This window comes from Ipomoea triloba, chromosome 2 (assembly GCF_003576645.1).
Source record: "Ipomoea triloba cultivar NCNSP0323 chromosome 2, ASM357664v1".
NCBI lineage: Eukaryota > Viridiplantae > Streptophyta > Magnoliopsida > Solanales > Convolvulaceae > Ipomoea > Ipomoea triloba.
The window spans coordinates 975,807-994,205 of NC_044917.1; the positions used below are offsets into that span (position 1 = coordinate 975,807).

The window sequence follows — 18,399 nt, forward strand, 5'->3', positions numbered from 1 at the left end:
AAAACAAAAAAAAAAAAAAAAAAAAAAAAAAAAAAAAAAAAAAAAAAACAACAACAACAACACAAAATTAATAGGCGAAAATACCCAAAACAGAAGAATTAAAATAAAACAAAAACAGTTTTTTGTTCTTCAAAATTCAAAAAGAACCTGTAGTGAGGGCTTTAATTAAGCCGTTCCGGCGACCCTTGAAATCCTTAAACACTTCCTCAACAGTACGAGGGTTGTACTGTCCGCCTCCGGCGGCGGCGGCGGCGCCTCCTCCTCCTCCTCCTACGCCAACCGCTCCCTCCATTTCTCCAGCTATGCTCAGCTGCTTACTTGCGAAGCTTCAAGGAACAAAATTGTGTACAGAAATAGTAAAGTAGGGATAAAAATAGGAAGGGAAGTGGATATTAGAAGGTTTTGTTGTTTGGGTAAGACTTAAGAGAATCCACTGAAAACTTGCTGCTTTTTTTGCTGCTACTTCTGCAAGTCTAGAGAGAGAAAGCAGAATGGGGCGGATTTGAATCTGAAAGAAGATGACGGGTTTAACTAGATTTGAGAAAGAGGCGATGAGTCCGAGACCCATGTAATAACCCATAATACCTCCAAAACTAATTATTTAAATTTTCTTTTTTATTTTATTCTTATTTTTTTCGCCGAGAAGAATTTATAGTTACTACTCAAGTAAATTTTACTTTTGTATAATAAATGACGTTGAATTTAAAAAAGATAAAGAAAAAAATATTAATAAGAATTAAACTTATAATATTTTAGAATGAGATTACGCTCAGTTTATTCTAGCACATTTTTAAATAGTATATTAGTATTCTAATATTTTTGTTTTTTGGCAAAGGTTCAACCCACCTAGGAGATTCGGAGCCCCGAGTTGTTGTGGTCAACACACAGACAATAGCAGTAGTCCTAATAACTGTCCAAAGAGACTACACGTCATATCTCAAATCCTTATTCCTTTTTTGTTGGTCAAAATCCATTATGATTTCAATTTAATGGTGTAATTTTATATCGAATTTAATTCATGAGAACGCTATTTTTCTTTTTTGAAATATTATAATTCTTTATAAGGTAGTATGTGTTTTATAATTTCTCAAACATTTTCAATCTACAAAATTTAAGTTTTCACCACAGTAGTTCGAATTTATGGCTACCAGGAATGATAATCGGGATGTAATCACATTACATAATACTCTATATGTCCCATTTTATCTGTCATACTTACTATTCATTGGTCAAACCAATTTGTTCTTTTTTATTTATTTTCTTTAGTATTTTTTAAATTTGATTTTTTTGTGTTTAATATTACTTTTAGTGTAGTTTCTAAATATATAAATTTTGTATATTAATACTAAACTTAATATTATGAAAAATTGGATTAAAAATAACTTCAGTCAAGTCTCGTTAACCGAACCAGACACATAAAATGGTAATTTTTTAAGTGAAATTCAGTTTGTGAGTAGAATAAGTTAAATTAATCTAAATCTAAATGGGTTATAGCTGAGCAATTCTAATCAATAAAGTGAATAAGGAGATTGTACAATTTTATCTACTAATATAATATAATTTGATAGCCGGCCTGCAGGGATGACTATCTAGTTTCAGCAACAAACAATATTGAAGCAGTGGCCTGTCATCATCTCCTACGGGAGGACTAATTAACAGAGTTGAGGGATGGCGGCGGAGCTACCTGTAGTCTCACCGGATCGGAATTCACGCCAGCTATAAATACTTTCACCGTCGGCAACTTGCAGGCATTGTGACATGCAGAGAGCTGTGATGAGATGGCCGCCTCCTTCTTCACATTCAAAAATCGGCCGCCAGGCCCTCTAGCCCTATTCAAAGCGTGGATATGTCGCGACTCGTGCAGATAAGGCTGCACAACAACAACAATCCAACCAATTAACTAGTCTAACTCATGAGTCATGACATTATTATGCTCATACTGTACCTTTCGAGCCCTGGAAAGCCTGTTCTGGGCTTCAAGCTTTGCACGGCATTGCCTGCGCCGTAGAATTGCCTGGTACTGTTTAGCATTGACGAAAATATGTTCATCTTGAGAAAGGTCAAGGGGGAGTGGGAGTCGAGTGGCCGTCATGTTCAACACCCAAGGAGGAACATTATTATGGCATGAAGCAGCTGAATATGATGGTGGTAAGTATGGAAGCAGGAGCATATATATATATATATAGAAATGTAAGAGATCAGAACAGAATTGAAAGAGACTCTTTATGTGTAGTGTTATTGCATTTAATACACTTGTGTATGCTATTTATACAAGTGTTTATAAACATATATGTAGCGCAGCAGTGGGAGCCACAGATGAAGCTAAGCAAAGCCACTAGCCAAAGATAAATATATATGCCATTTGGTATGAACAAAGTTGCATTAATTATATTATATATGCAACTAACCCCCGCCCCAAGTCTAAAGTAATGTACTAGTGGTTATTTGTGGCGAATTAATTAAAGCTTTTACATCAAATTTTATGGAATGATATTAACTCATTATAATTAGTGGTGGAGATGATAAAGTAAAACTACTATAATCATTATTATTATCATCAGATTCCATTATGCAGTAAGACTGAAGTATGTGAATCAATCAAGTCAGCCTAAACTTGGCAACTTGCTTCAGCTATGATACATGGCCTGGGGTGGGGTGGGGTGGCTTTTCCTCATATTTATATATAGCTATCGCATATTTGGCAACAAAGTAAAGATGGTTGGACATCAGTGTCAGCTAGCTGCAATTCTATGGGCAAATTTTATGTTCCTCAAGTGACACTGCAGCCAATCAAGTTAGTCAGACACTTAATTTGGTAACTACGAGATGGAGTTATTCATTGACCTTCTTAGTTTGACACTTAGATGGTTTATCTCCTTGGTCCTTTATTGTCTAAGATCATAATGCAAAGCGCATAATTGAATAGTGAATGTAAATTTCCTGTAAATAAGTGTATATTTTATATCATACTTTAATTTAGATGTATAATACCACAATAAAATAAAATAAAATATCATAATTTAAAATGTATAGTATCACATACTATAATAAGTAATTAATTTTTAGTTCTAACTTTATAAGATGCTATATTTAATTAAGTTTTATTTTCTATTACCAAGCATCCTAGCTAATGGGTGATAAAATATAGTTATGATACTCAATGGGCACCACGGAATCTCTCTGCATCACTACATAATTGGGCTGTACAGAGTATAATAATAATTAAGTTATTCTAATGCCTAATCAGCCAGTATGTTTGATGATAAATGGCAGTTGACAATTGCAAGTTGCAAAAAATTCTTAAACCCAAAAGGTCATTTAATTTTCAATTAGCAAAACAGCACATTGAAACCGGCATTGATACGGATGGAAGGCATCCATATGCAATTAAGGAGCATATGCCCATTCAATTACCTATTAAGAATGCATTAATTAAAGTCTAAAAAGTGGGGGAAAAAAATTGTACTATGAATTTATGAAGCATCCATATTAAGCTATCAACCACTCAAATTGCAGTTAATATATGCTAAATCTTTCTATTCATGGAGCACCATCTCTTCTTAAAAAATCAATTACTGATAATCTCATATTCTCAAATATCCAGATCAGCACCAACAAAATTTCTGGTAATCCACCAAATCGAAAGCCTCAATAGTCGATAAATGAAACACAGTATTTAACGATCCTACTAAAACATTATTATAAAATTGTAAATGACCAATCCCAATTCACAATTAATCTAACAAAGACGGGTCGGTTGTTTACATTATGACACTTGTAAGAGACAAAGTAAATTCAGCAACAGCATAAGAAAGGTTAACTAAAGTCGAAGTGCAAAGCATCAGCAACCACAGCTTTAGCCGGGGAGATGAACTTGTACAACATGGTATAAGATAAACTTAACCTACCTAGCCAATTTTGTGGATGATTAAAATCGGTGATAAAGAACACTTGAGAGACTCCATCAAGCTATAGACTGATCTTAAATCCTACAGAACCATTATATGATGACTCAAATGACTGATTTTCCACATTGCCCAGAATGCTTAGAGAATTGTTGGCTGGATACATTATCCAATCCCCGTGTTCACCCAAAAGAACTGTTCCGAGCAGTCTAGTGTAAAAAATTATTCCTACATCAGTCAGCAATGCGTTGAGAAGTTGCAGGATACATTGTGTCAATTGTCCAGTTAAAAATCTCCTCCCCTGAATGGCATTTCCTGTCGACATGCAAGTAGCAGTCCGATTAGTGACTAATAACAGATTTAATCCTGGACAAGAAAATCCTAGCAAAATCATTTCCACCCTTTACTTCCAACGCACACAAACTAATCTCCTGTTCTGAGCACACAAGTATAAAAGGGTGCACCACCACTAGAAAAAGAAACCAGGGGAGGGACTGAACTACTGAAGTCCAGTAACTCAGAATCCATAGTCAATTATAGATTTAATTCTATGCAACAAGGCGTACATCCTGGTTTGAAAGGAATGTTAGTAAAGCCTTAAGAGTGTCAAGGATCAAGAAATTGTTCTTAAGAGAAGGTTGGCCAGTAGAGAGATTCTAGAGCCCTACACGTGTGATCATAACCAGTAGGGAAACATCAATACACAATAACTACATTAATAATAATGATAATGATTACTAGATTACAATAATAGCTTAAAAGATTTTATATATATATTTTTTTAAAAATCTTACAGGAGGATAGGTTGGCATGTAGACAACTTGCCGAGGGTGGCCAATTATCATCTGCTGCCCATACTGCAAAAATATTTGCCCATATAAAGTTTCACTTCAGCTCAGAAGCATGAAGAATACTAAGTCAAATATTCAAAAATAAAAATAAAATCCCCACCAATTGGAGACAAACCTGAGGTCCATTTGGAAGAAAATATGGTTGCGGCGTTGGCGCAACCTGATGATTAAACATAACCGGCTGATGTCCAGCATAGGATGGTCCAATCTGCAAAATTCATACCATCATAAACAAACTAAACATTTCGAAACAAGTATTATAATAAATAGTAGTGTTTGATCTCAAAATCAGTCACAAGGAAAAGCATTTCAAATAGAAAAGCAACTTCTAAAGTGTTTAGATTCTTAGCAAACTCTCAACCAGTTTTTGACATGGTGACAACATGATTTGATTTAAAACATGGCAAGGATTACATCAAAGGAAAAATAGAAATAAATAAATAAATCCCAGTACAGCAGACAAGTGGTCAAGTCACACCCTTTGTCAGCAAGTGTATAACTACTCATCACAACTCACAACCAATCATATACCAAAAATTTGTTAACTGCTGAATGAAATCTATATGATATTCTTTTATTCTCAGGCAAAAGAGGGAGGAGATGTAGCATTCACACAATGAAATAGTATCTGTGAATGAAATCCAACACATATCAAGTAATTCTTAACTTTAGCTAAATTCACAAGCAACTCCGTCTATCTTTTACACTTTACAGTGTTTATTTAGCTCCTAGGGAATGAAAATAACTACCTATAAACAGAATAGGCATACCAGAATCACTTACCCCAACACCCACAGGCATGCCATGCATGTGTTGAACAGGAGTCACATTTGTTGGGTAGTAGAAGGAACCATCTGAAACTGGAGATGCAGGTCTTAAAGGTGATTGGGATGGGACAAAACTCTTTGCATTAGGATTTAGTTTGAACTCCTGATAACATTCAGCACAAATGGATGGTTAATAAGATTCCTTAAACACTAATACAGCAATACACTCTGAATAAAATAGGCATTAAGTGAATCTGTGGATATATTTTTACTAGAAATAAACATTTAAATGATAGTTTCTTTTGAAGGGGAGAAGGAGAGCTTTAAGCTACTTGCCTTAGCATGTGGATTCAAATTTGATTTTTCTGAGGACAATGAACTCACAGATGAGCTATTTGATAATCCACTACCAGCTGAAACTAAGGCAGTACCACCTCTGTCCGAAGTAGATACAACTGAACTGTGGGTACAAGAATTAGCAGATTGTGCCGTTCTTCTAACCTTCCCCTGGCCCTCAGGCATATCTGAAGATAATCCACTCATATCAGAGGGTTCCTTTTTGGTTTCATGCGATATACAAGTAGATATCCAAAAAATAAAAATAAAAATCAACAAAGAAAGCCATTTATAGCTAAAACAAGTTTGGAAAGGAAGATCAAGAAGACCAATATATCACCACGTGTTAGTTTAAATAAGTTAACTGCCCTAGAAATACAAAGCTAAGATCATATAGTATAGTTACCCTCAGATTTTAACACTTCACTCCCTTCTTCAGCTGGCTGCACAAATTAAAATGAAATGAAGTGCTTTTATCATCAACATACAAGCATGGAAATGAAGTAGAAAGACAACTGCACAGGAAGAAATCAAATTTAGTCTCACCATTTGCTTTCCAACATCTGTGTTAGAGCAACTAGTTCCAGTTTGTTCACTAATCTGAATCTCATGAACCCTGTGTAATGGGGCTCTCAATTAGAGACATTCCAACAATTAGATTACTATGGAAGCTCAATTAAAGAGGCACAATATATTAGCCTTTTAAGCCATAAAATTTCAGTCTACTTATTGATCCTAACATATCAATAGAATGAAAGACAAGAGAGACCTGCTATCATCCATAACATAAACATGTTCAGCCGACAGCTGTTTTGCCTGATTGTCACAACCAGTCAAAGAGATATCCCCACAAGTACTCAATAGAGACAACTGAGCTTCATCCTGCACATTAGGATGCAATCAAAATAAACCAGGACACCTCTGAAGAATATACAAGGAGCTCCGATATTAATATATCATATACTAGGCAAACTAGCAAATCAAGCCTTAACCAAATGATCTGAAATGAACAAGAATTTGAAGTTGACCACTGTAGGGACAAAAAACTAGGATCCCATCAAGTACCTCACCATTATCCTTGATAAGAGGAATACTCCTCAAATTTAAACACATAAACATGGAAGTTTACTGGCTCATAGGATGGTCTTATACCAAGTATAGATACTTGTCCTATGGCTTCATCCTACAATGCTATTGCCATCAAACATAAAATCTAACTGACAGGAGTTATACCATAGATGAAGTTCGTGATGGTTCTTGAGCTCCATCATTAGATCTTTTGCTGCTCATGCTGGTCAACGATTTTACCATGACTGAACTAGAGACATCTTGAAATGTTTCATCATTGCGCGAATCCAACAAAATGTCCTCACAATCATCACAACCACTATCATCAACCCCCCTAAAGACTGATGAATATCGAGTTTCCTCATCAATTTCAATGTTTCCGTGAAGTTGAGCTCCTCTTTCCTGCAACAAGAGAAAGTAAATAAAATAGGGGGCTGAGATAAATAAATTGTTTCAACAAAAGGAAGGCTACTGTTCTTACTTCAGCCAGGTGAAGATCATGGGTTTCCTCGCCTTCTATTTCTTTTGCAATTCTCAAGGCTTCTCTTTCGAGATCCCTCATTTGAGGGCCTCTCTCAAGCTTTGTTGTATAAAGTTCCTCATTGAATGTGCTCTTTACGCCAAACAGTGTTTCATTGACTTCAAATTGATTCCAGCCCCTAATAAGAATGTGCATTGAGCTCAAAAAAGTTAACACAAGAGGGCACAAAACATTCTGTCTTTCTTTTCACATGCTCAATTCAATAAATCAGAAAACAGCTAAAAATCATAGGAAAGGGTACTTCAACAACCTATTCCAATGGCCATCAAATATATTCTCCAGTTCAGGACACTCAGGAGTGTCATCATCAGGTACCCAGCGTTCCAACTCTCGCTCCCCCTCAATAGGCCGAGATTGCGATATGCATGAATCAGTCATTAACTCATGCTGCTTTTCCAGCTGGTACTCATTTGTTACATCATCTGGGGTTAAATGCACACCCTGTTTCAAACAAGCAAAAGACGTAAAATCCTATAAATTTACCTATGTCATAAATGAATAGCCTGATTAGTGTGGATGTGTATCCAAACTTTATACTACTCAATAATATTGTAAAATCTTTATAATGTAATTGTTAATACAGAAGGCAGGAAACCTTAGATGTAACTTGCACAAGCTCTTTAGCTGGAATTATGAATGTCCTTGATGCAGGCTTGCTAAGGGATTCAGAAGTATAATTCTGTCCACGAGAACCATCTTTTACCAAGCGAGCCATTTTCAGAACAATATCTGCAACAATTTAGAGCAAGAGAGTGCAATTACAATTAGCGTTGTATTGCAAATGAAGTTAACAACTAAGATACTAACAGAAACAAAAATGACCAGATGATTGGTTTTTCCTAACATACCAAAATCCTTATCTGCATTAGTTGCATGAAGTATCCCTGAAAAAACTGAACCATCCAACACCTGTACTTCCACTTGATGTCCAATAAGGCATGCAGTTACATAAAATAGCCGATCACGTGGAGAGCTTTCAAACCCTCCCCCATTACCTAGAACATCTTTTAAGTAAGAGCTAGTGACACGAAATGAACATAAAAAAATGTTTAGGCAGAAGCTCTCACCTACACTTGTCAACCGGATGGAATTTGCTTTTGCATTCTGCAGCTTATGACGGCCAAATCCATTGACAGAAGACTTGGTCTGCCCAGCTTGCTGCATATTCATCTTCAAAAGATGATGGATAATATGATCGACAGGAGATTCAACTAAGATTTAGCTAGTAACTGCAAAGAACAAAATAAAAATTAAGTTACCTTTGGGGAAGTGAAATATAATGAATGTTGTTGCTATTAAAATATCAATGAAGCTATTTCTTCTATTTCTTTCACACTTTCTTCATTTGAAAGTTAAGATGTGATAAGATAAGATTCCAATAGGCATTCCTATAAAACCATATGATTATCCTCTCATCAAGTGAATCTCAAAGGAAAACCAATCAACCATCATAAGGTTTTAATAGAACCAAGAAGATTAGAAGAGTGAAGACTAGAATAAAGGACATCAACTTCATCAATTATGTGAATCTGTTTATGGGCTTGCAGTCGACTAGATAATTTTATGGCTCTCAAGTTTTTATGGTCCGACCTACTATGGAATATGGAGCAGCCATGGAATCCACTCCATACAGTCATTTTGATTGAGATAATGAGATGTGAGATTTTGATGCTGGCTGTCAGGTAACCGCAACTTTCTTACTTGAGACTAATGCTTGAGACTGGATTGTTGGGAGAAACCAAATAGCAATTATCCAATAGAGAATAGGAAACACATTAATCAAGAAAAATAGAGCTCTCTTACATACAATGACTAGAAGTAAGAGCAGTACCTTGAATTGTCACTGAACAAAGTGCCTGTACAGCTGTCCGTGAAGGTTTACAGAATGGGTATCATCACTGCAAAATGAGGTGAGCAAGATGTGTTAACAGATGCAGCTTTGCTGAGTCATATCACAGAGGCTGAGACCTACAGAAGGCACATAGGTGCATGCAAGCACACACACATAAACAAACAAAAGGTTCTCCATAAAACTGTTAAACCTACTAAACCAGATTGTATATGCAAGGAAATATAGTTGCAGAAAGCAGAACACAACCAGCAACATCATTCAGATTCATTATATTGATATATAAAACAAGAATAATGACCAAAAAGAGCAACACGGAGAGAAAAGGACCAATTAAATTGCAGCTGATTATGTTTCATTCTAAGGAGAAAAAGTATTCCATAAAACACAGGTTCCCTCCTTATCTCTCATGAATCAACAAGTTAATGCCAACCTCAGACAAGCTATCATATAACAAACCGATTTTAAAACGAAGATCTAATCCATAATGAAAAAAAAAAAAAAAAAAAAAAAAAAAAAACTGGTTTCAGCAGACGACATTAAGGAAGAAAATTAAAATATTACGGAGTACCAAACAACAGCCAGTGGTAATTGCGATTGTAATAGAATCAAACATCGAGGAATGCGTAATTTCCTGAGTTTGACTAAAAAACCCTAGATAAAATGATCGAAACCCTATGATCTAGGAATTGCACATACACGTACATATTATGCATAGAGAGGCAGTGCTCACCTGTGTAATGGTGGATTGGTAGAGGATGACGGAAGAGGAGAATATGCTCCGAGAGACGACACAATGGGTTTGATCGGAGAGAAAATTTTGGATATGAATAGAAATTTTGAAGAATGGACGTCAAGTCTCAGCGAGTCCGTAGGGGTTAGCGCCGGAAAGAGCCAACTAGACCGCAGAAACCGAAATGAAATGCCCCGTTTTGTCGGGTACGGGGTTTCGACCCATATTTACCTCGATTTCAATTTTCACATTTTCACCGCGAAGATCTAAAATCCTGATGAAGCCCTAGTTGGCTGTTATTTACTCCATACAACTTTTTTGTTTGAGTGATGATAAAAATCCATAGTTATTATTTGAAGGTGCGTATTAGGTAACTCTTTCCTGCAATTTTTTTTTTTGAAAATACTTTCCTGCGATCTTTGTTAACAAAGAATCATAAAGAGGTAAATCAATTTAAATTGCTGACCGACTTAAATTGAAAAAAATCAATAGGCAACTCCGGCTCAGAGTTAAATTTGTAATATTATTTTTACTAAATACAGAGTAATAAATATTTACATTTTTTACTAATATTTACATTTTTTTTACAAAATAAAATTTATTCAATTAAGTTTCGGACTCCGTTGAAAACACCTCCCAAGTTCATTTTGTTATCATTATTGAGCAACTGGTATCTAGATCATAGTAATTTATTGATTGAATACTGAATTTGTGGGTTGAGTGGTGCAAAATTTGACAATTTGGTCATATTCCCAATTTTGGATTGGTTGGTTCTTGATTAGAAAAGATTTGAGAAAATGACTCAGTAAGTAATGAGATGGTTGAATATAGTGTTCAGAGTTCAGTAACAGAAACCACAGAAATCATTTGCAGCACTGCATAGTTTCTCAGTGCTCAACTGCTCACTAGCTAATACTGTATGAACATTTGAAGCCAGGTTTAGTCAAAGTACAACAATTTAGACATGAGCTTTGTTACATAAGAGAAAATGCAGATTTAAGCTCACACTCCATCCATCATCTTGGCCAGAGATGAGCAGGAGCAGCAGATTTCAGACAGCAGACCACCACCATACAGTATTTCTGGCAAATTTTTATTTTAGTAGTCTCAACCCTCTAAAATCAAAACCAATGCACAATTGCCATATCAGACAACAAACAATGAGAGCAGTAGAACAAGAACGGAACATCTGACATGTGCTAACCGGCTGTGTGCATTTTACAGTTCCAGGAAGTCTAAAATGATGCTGGTGCCTGGTGCATTTTACATGATGCTATAGAACATAACAGCGAGCATCTTATCATGCAACACTTTCACCATCCAGTAGTGAGCATCACCAGACTATGAACTCAGAATCATGAATGTCAAATTAGCAGATTGAGACGAATAAATTCTAGATACAACAGCACACTCACCGTCTTAAAGAGGTAAGTTAATTTTTTCAGACCACTTGAAGATGCCCGAGTAAACTTGATCACCTCCCAAGTCTTCACCTGTTGCACCAGCAGCAACCCTCATTACATCTTCGATTAAAGCAAAATTTCCCATTATATCTACATGGGCACCACTCTGGGTGCCACGACCTTCAAGAAGATTCGCTGGGGGAGCATGTTCGTATTCCCTTATGTAAGTTTTAATTCCGGAAGGATTAAATTTAGTTTCCCCACGCCATCCTTTTGCACACATGAACCCTGCACTTAAAACAGGAACTGTCTCATCACCATCAACAGTAAAAACACCATCATTCAAGCAGTTTCCTAGATCTGCATCATCTGCTGCAGTATCAATCTGAAATGGTATGTCGCATTCTGCCGCAGATGGGACTTGTCTGTAAACATATGCTCTTTCAGTCGGAATGCCGACTCCATACATTGAATAGATCTCCATGTCAGGGGCATTTGGTAACCTGCAGAACAAAAAATAGTCAGCATGAGAGTGCAGTCAATATATATATGCTTGCGTTCAAGTGAGAACACCCCCTTAGGTGAGAACGTGAGAACCAACATGAATGCACACAATCTACTCTGGATAAATTGTGTGCATTCATGTAGGTTCTCACGTTCTCACCTAAGGGAGTGTTCTCATATAAATGCTTATATATATATAAGTTTTAAATCTTTAAAAATATTTTTAATAAAAAAGTGATGAGGCTCTAAAAGAAATAAGGAAGGGCAGCTAAAGAAGAAGAAGATCAAAGTTCAGCAACAGAATCAGAGAATATGTTTCAGAAAAACAGATTAAAGCACATTGTATGACCTGTCCTCAAAACAACCTATAAAAAAAGTATAACAACAACAATATTTCAGGCACTGAGACATATATATTCAAACTGATGGAGATGGAAAGCACACATTTTTTTGGGGGGTCAGACATAACAGTGACATAACAGTGATGAAATGCACTTCAAATCTACATTCAACTGAGGGCTGTGGAAACCAGGTAAACAATGCCATTTCACCTCTAAATACTTTTGGTACTCTTTTTTCTTTTTTTTTTTTTTTTTTTTTTTTTAATTTAAAATTAAAAAGAAAAAAGAAAAAAGTATCAGTTGAGAAACTCCAGAAATTACTTTGACCTTAAGAAATGTGTCAGTTACCATAAATGGATTAAATAATATCTGACCTCCAACACCCACAAAATCTCCTTTGGGTAGGCCTGTATTGGAAGTTTAGGACTATCTAGATCTGTTTTGACAGAAATAGTGACTTCTTTTTCTTTCTTTTTTTTTCATGCAGCATGAGGGAAGAAGGGTGAGTTTAGAGACCAAAGAATTCACTATACTACATTATGAAATTATAGTTGATCTGCTTTGAATGTATGGGTTACAGAATAACATGATAGTTTGTTTGAAAGGTTTCAAACAAGAGTTCTCTCACCTTGTTTCCAATGGATTTGACCAGTACTTATAATGCTCATACTTTGGATCATCCAAATTTTCAGCAATCCCATATGAAAAGTGAGCACTACCACGTGCCATCATTCTTGGTGCAACATATTGAAGCAAATCCAGAAGGTCATCCGCTGTATAGGCTTTATATTCTGCAACTGCTTTGATCCCGCCAATTCCCATTTCATGGTACTCTGTCCACACATCCTGACAGGTGTTGTTTGCAATGTTTCTTCCCTTAACAGCACCCTGCATTCAAATAATCACAAATCACCTCCTGCAAGAAACTAAAAACATAAATCTTTCATAACTTCAGTTTGAATAAGTAAATTTCTTTTTGAGTCAAAAAACCAGAAAATTGCAAAATTAAATATAAGATAGAGATGGAGAAAGAAGCTGCTTCAACATCCTCTTTATTCCTCCTTTTTGTCATTGTCTATACAAGAATTGACAAATCATCAACAGAATCCCCCATGTAATATTCCCACTAGGCCACTACTAATGATTATCACACTACAAATTGGGACCTATCTTTTCCTAACTCTAGCACAAGCACTTGAGTATTTCTGTTTAATTCCTAGGCATGACATATTATGCTTCAGAACAGAGCAATAATTAATGCACGCTTCAAGTATCAAGAACCAAACTGTCAATACTTCAAGTGAGAAGATGGCAACAAGTTACAGGGTATTGAAATGGAATCACAGAAAATACTACTTTAGTCAGACTTTGTACTGATAAGCAAATAGGAGGATTCACCACATACAAAGGTCATAAAGCCATTTCAACTATTAGTGGAATCAATATGTTGATCAAGACTATGGTAAGTTGAATTACTATCTAAAGGGAAAATCTGCTAACAGAAAGACTTGTTAGATAACAACCCCTTTTTTACCCATCGCCCACCCCTGATTACGACACATCCTATGTCTAGATCTCAAAATCAGAACCCCCCACCCCCTAAAAACAAATCAAATCAAATCTCAAAGCCACACAACCAATACAAAGTTACAAACCATGACTAGATCTCAAAGTTGCATTATTTTCCTAAACGGGAATTTCATTCTAGATAAGACATCATATCAACAAACAAATCACTTGCTTCAGTAAAACTACATATTCACATCCTCTTTTCCTTCCACCCTCATGCTTAATTGAATTGAGTATTGGCATGTCTAATTTAGTCATGCTCTTCAAAATTGGCAAGATAAAGGTATTTTTTTCCCATTGCCATGGATGAAAAATACAAAAACATATCAATCAGAAGAAATAGGTGAATATATAATAGTAATGCAATTTTTGAAAAAGAAGAAAAAAAATACTCTGAAGTCAATCCTCTTTAGCTCTGATAAATCTGCCTTGGCAGCATCCCTTCCAAATGAAATCATCCTTCCATATGTCACCTTACTTGCATTAGATTCCACATTTAGATTCCCATCGTGACCTGAAATCTGGGTAGTGTTATTTTTATGTTTTCTCCTGCAAGGAGAATAGCCTTCCTCAGGAGACCAGTCAAGACCACCCCAGATTGTGTTCCCTCCTCTTGGTATCATTGACATCGTTGAATCCCACGTCCTTGTCATCTTCATAACATGCAGTAGTGTTTGAATGCGGAATATATCCTTTTCCAAAACACCTGGTGCTATTGCCCTAAAACCAAGGTAAATTATCAGAAAACCCTGGTACATGCAAGACAAGTTTATGAATGAATGTGCTTCATAGAGCTTGGATAGTAAAGAGATTTTATTCATGCAGAGCATATAATTCAGAAACTAAAAAAATCTTCCCACTCAATGACAATTTAACCTTGTATTATGAAACCACTGATCACACTGTCTCACACCAAATTTGACTTATAGTCAACTACTATGATATGCACCAACCAATCAACCACCAATATATGCTTAAAAGTACTGCTAAGATTTTGGTGCACGCCCAAAAACAAGAAATTATCAGAACTATATTTACAATTGATTCTTAAGGTTAAAAATTAGTTTACTTGCCTAAATTGTTGGATATTGTTTTCGTAGCGTCAAAGAAAACAAAGAGCGTGTATCAAAGTTTACCTGGCAACAGCAATATCCCTTGCTTCAGCTGAGAATAGTCCAGCAACAGATTTTGGAACGCCTAAAAACGGCCCACCAATGTTCATTACAGCTTTAATATGCTTGGCACACCAATCTGGTCCACCTCCACCACCCATTGGAGCCGGTGCCTCCACCCATTTCATAAAATGCAAGAAGTACAGAACACCCATTGAATGTGGAACAATTACTGCCTTCTTACCCCCGTTTGTAGCAACCATCAGCTCTATATTACTTTTTATGCGGCTTAGTGATTGATCCCGGACCTGATGGATTTAATTAGTGATATATTTGAAAACAGTTCAAGTAGTTTGTTTCATAAATTGGATTCAAAATTGCTACCAACCATAACTTATCATACACTTAACAGTAAAGACAAACTGAAGGCATACCTCAGTGTTCTGAAATGAAAGTCTCCAATCATATGCAGCCATATACATAGTTTTCTCCTCATATCCTATTCGAGCCAAACTAGCAATCAGAACTGCCCACACAAAATATCCCGGGGCAAAGTAATCTGCAGCAACCAGTCCAGTAACTGGCCTAACCCTGATTCCACATGGATCTAGCCCAGTTTCATTGTCTAGTGACATATGTTCCACCCAGCATAAAGGTCTGCAGAGTATCAATCAAAGTTCCAAGTATTCGTAAACAGCTTAGCCAGCAGTATATTTCTTGTTATAGTAAAAATAGCATTAAGTAATTAGTTACAGCCTTTATTAACATCAAATCAAAATTAGTTTTCCACTTTAAACAAATGATTATTACTTGATATAATTTGTGCACCGTAATTGTTACCAAATTAGCATTAAATGAGCATTATTATAAATATAGTAACAAAATTGAAGAAAGTTATAGTAATATTTGCTCTAATAAAATGCATACTTACCAAAGGAAGATGCCTTTTAAAGCAAAACCAGAAAGCACAGTGGCTAAAGGATAATATGCATTAAAGGAATGCCCAAAAAGTGTTTGAAATAAAATCGAAATGGAAAAAGGAATACGGAGTAACCTTTTATACACTTCGCCGAAGGTGCCGCCCCAGAGGCGCTTCCGGAACAGCCCCTCGGCGCACTGATGTCCCTCCCAGAGCTCAAGCCCACCAGTGACAATCCCTGGAACAAAGACGACCGGATGCTTAGCCTTCAACCCTTCCTTTCGCAGCTTGATGCCGGGAGGATCAGGCGCCGGCCCTGTAATCGCCTCCGTGACGTACTGCGGGAACGAGGCCGGCATCGCATTATAGAGGAAAAGAAGAACCCACCACACTGTGCAGATGCATCCGACGAACCAGCAGCAACTGTCGAGGCAGGACCAGTTGCGCTTCCTCTCGCCCTTGCCTCTCGGCACCCTGGGCGGCCTGCTCTTCTTCTTCCTCTCGTCATCCGAGCTGCTCGGCCTCGAAATCGACGCTTCCGGCTTCTCGATTTCCGGCGCTCTTTTCCGGCGGATTAACGACGACATCTTCGCTCTGCTCCGTCCAATCCAGCGGCGGCGGGATAAGGCGGAGACACGCCTTTTAATGGAAGCGGGTGAGAAGTGGTGAAGGAAGAGTCTTGTGGGACCTGGTGGGGACAATAATAATTGTCTGACGTGGAATGAGATCTATGGTTGGTTTCGTGACTAATTTTTATTGAGCGGGACTGATGGATCCTCGCCTGTCACCACGTGCCATCTTTTCACATTGAGTGTAATCAATTTCAAGTTTTCAACTAATTTACCAAACTGTATTCATACGAAAAACCGTTTTTTTTTCCTTAATTGTGATTGTGATAAATTTATAGACTAAATATATCAAAGTTTAGAATTTTAAGAGTAAATTTAACTTTTAATCTACAACATTAATGTTATCATATCTAGTCATACTCTTTTAATTTATCTTATTATATTATTGTTTGCTACACAGTATAATTATTCATCCGTTTACAATTTTATTACACGTGTTTTAACTATTCAATCTTATTGCTCCGGCATGTAATATATATTTATTTCTACTAAACTTTTCAAAATGGAATATGATATTACATGTTAACTATTTTTATTAAACATGGAGGAATGAGGCATTCATGCGCCTAGGATCAATTGGGACAATAAGTGAGGGCTTGGTAGTTAATTGGGTCAATTAGTAATCGGAATCCATCATGATGTTTGATAGCGTAAATTATATTAAAAGAGGTATAAGGGTGTACTATGTCACATTGTCACATGATATATAATAAGATATTACAATGTATTAGTTGGATGAGTATATGGGGCAAATAGGAGCTCAACTAGTCTTGCGATGTTGGACAATTTCAATTACTTTATTGTACAAGTTGTAATATGAAGTAAAATATGGACCACATATGCAAGACAACATTTATTTATACTCAAGCCTACAACTAGCGTTATAAATGGCTCATAGTAAGTAAGTTTAACGTGAATATAGCTTATTGATAGATAAAGATAATTAGTCAATCGGCAATGTAAATAAGTTAGATAGTGTGATTGTCACAATAGCATATCGCCCCGATGTTAACCTATCATAGACTACTTAATGCAATTGGACCTAGTGCTTAGACTTAATATCCACACTTATTTGGTTGGACACGTCGTAACGTCAATGAAATGGTTATACTATTTGTGTTACTTGGCTATTTGTATTACATCAAAACACATCAATGTTGATATCATGTGCTTAGTTATGTTGTTGAATGTAGTTTTATTGAAAAAAAGTGATGAACAAATTTTTTTTTTTTTTTTTTTTTTGTGTTTGGAAATGAAAATTATTCTTCGGTTTCTAGTGTTTGACAAATAGAGAAAAATCGAGGTCAATGGAAAATGAATTACAGCCAAAAGAAAATCTGTCTATGTTGTTTTGTTTTGTTTTGTTTTGTTTTTTTTTTTTTTTTGAAAATAACTTACCCTTTTTTTTAGGGGAAGTCATTTTCCAAGCGTGCTCAACTTCTTCATCTTCTTGCTAGCAGGGAGAAACTACCTTCTTCATCTTTTTGCTGTGAACTTCTTATTCGCCTTTATTGTCGTTCACCATCATTGGAGATGATTTCCAGTTGTGTGGGCGAAAGTCCATAGCCGAAAATGTTGTGGAAACCAAAGCAAAAAAGCAGTGCTCTGGTTGTTGCCATAAACCATAGTTAAAAAAAATGATAAATAATAACATTGTGTATGCTTATTTATGTAATTAATTGACTGGTTTTTGCTAGCAATAACATTATACACAATTAAAAATTTTAATTATACAATTTTACTCATTTTTTGGAAGATGAACCAAACACCAATACTGCTTTATAGAATGCAACCACATACTGTAAATGAAAATATTTTTTGAAAAATGACTTTAAAAAAAATATTTGTTAGAAGTCATATTCCTTGACTTCT

At 36.0% G+C, this 18,399-nt stretch overlaps 3 protein-coding genes across 5 annotated transcripts in view; all 3 read right to left on the bottom strand.

Moving 5' to 3' along the window:
* Positions 1 to 528, bottom strand: part of LOC116006756 (PHD finger protein ALFIN-LIKE 4-like) — a 4,561-nt gene extending 4,033 nt beyond the window's left edge. Inside the window, exon 1 of one of the 2 annotated variants that reach the window (XM_031247246.1) lies at positions 148 to 528. In XM_031247246.1, the coding sequence (XP_031103106.1) occupies positions 148 to 292 (145 nt within the window). In that variant the 5' untranslated portion in view covers positions 293 to 528. The remainder of the gene's footprint in view (positions 1 to 147) is intronic. The other variant, XM_031247254.1, reaches the window with a different exon arrangement.
* Positions 529 to 3,652: 3,124 nt separating this feature from the next.
* LOC116010690 (polyadenylate-binding protein-interacting protein 4) lies at positions 3,653 to 10,240 on the bottom strand. 2 transcript variants are annotated; one of them, XM_031250194.1, is made up of 16 exons: positions 10,051 to 10,240; positions 9,300 to 9,366; positions 8,536 to 8,697; positions 8,317 to 8,463; positions 8,064 to 8,197; positions 7,719 to 7,909; positions 7,409 to 7,586; positions 7,093 to 7,329; positions 6,629 to 6,741; positions 6,406 to 6,475; positions 6,266 to 6,302; positions 5,860 to 6,047; positions 5,540 to 5,686; positions 4,872 to 4,964; positions 4,700 to 4,762; positions 3,653 to 4,220 (listed from the first exon to the last, which is right to left on the bottom strand). In XM_031250194.1, exons 3-16 carry the CDS (start codon positions 8,636 to 8,638, stop codon positions 4,191 to 4,193), a joined length of 1,731 nt encoding a protein of 576 aa, XP_031106054.1. In that variant the 5' UTR covers positions 8,639 to 8,697; positions 9,300 to 9,366; positions 10,051 to 10,240; the 3' UTR covers positions 3,653 to 4,190. The 2 variants fall into 2 exon arrangements, with proteins under 2 accessions (XP_031106054.1, XP_031106055.1); XM_031250195.1 differs by having other exon boundaries at positions 9,300 to 9,436.
* Positions 10,241 to 10,848: 608 nt separating this feature from the next.
* LOC116009903 (phospholipid:diacylglycerol acyltransferase 1-like) lies at positions 10,849 to 16,531 on the bottom strand. Its single transcript, XM_031249084.1, has 6 exons — positions 16,034 to 16,531; positions 15,414 to 15,636; positions 15,004 to 15,287; positions 14,260 to 14,587; positions 12,927 to 13,186; positions 10,849 to 11,956 (listed from the first exon to the last, which is right to left on the bottom strand). The coding sequence occupies exons 1-6, from the start codon at positions 16,483 to 16,485 to the stop codon at positions 11,470 to 11,472; spliced, it is 2,034 nt and encodes a 677-aa protein (XP_031104944.1). The 5' UTR covers positions 16,486 to 16,531; the 3' UTR covers positions 10,849 to 11,469.
* Between the last annotated feature and the right edge of the window lie 1,868 nt (positions 16,532 to 18,399).

Bases quoted from the DNA above. Each gene is read 5' to 3' on its own strand.
- LOC116010690 (XM_031250194.1), bottom strand. From the start codon at position 8,638: ATGAATATGCAGCAAGCTGGGCAGACCAAGTCTTCTGTCAATGGATTT. The intron at 6,476-6,628 runs GTCTCTCTTGTC...CCCATTACACAG, and splicing joins TATGTTATGGATGATAGCAG to GGTTCATGAGATTCAGATTA. The intron at 6,048-6,265 runs GTAACTATACTA...GATTATCTTCAG, and splicing joins TGAAGTGTTAAAATCTGAGG to ATATGCCTGAGGGCCAGGGG.
- LOC116009903 (XM_031249084.1), bottom strand. From the start codon at position 16,485: ATGTCGTCGTTAATCCGCCGGAAAAGAGCGCCGGAAATCGAGAAGCCG. The intron at 15,637-16,033 runs GTTACTCCGTAT...GATACTCTGCAG, and splicing joins TTCGGCGAAGTGTATAAAAG to ACCTTTATGCTGGGTGGAAC. The intron at 11,957-12,926 runs GTGAGAGAACTC...TTTGTTCTGCAG, and splicing joins TCAAATCCATTGGAAACAAG to GTTACCAAATGCCCCTGACA.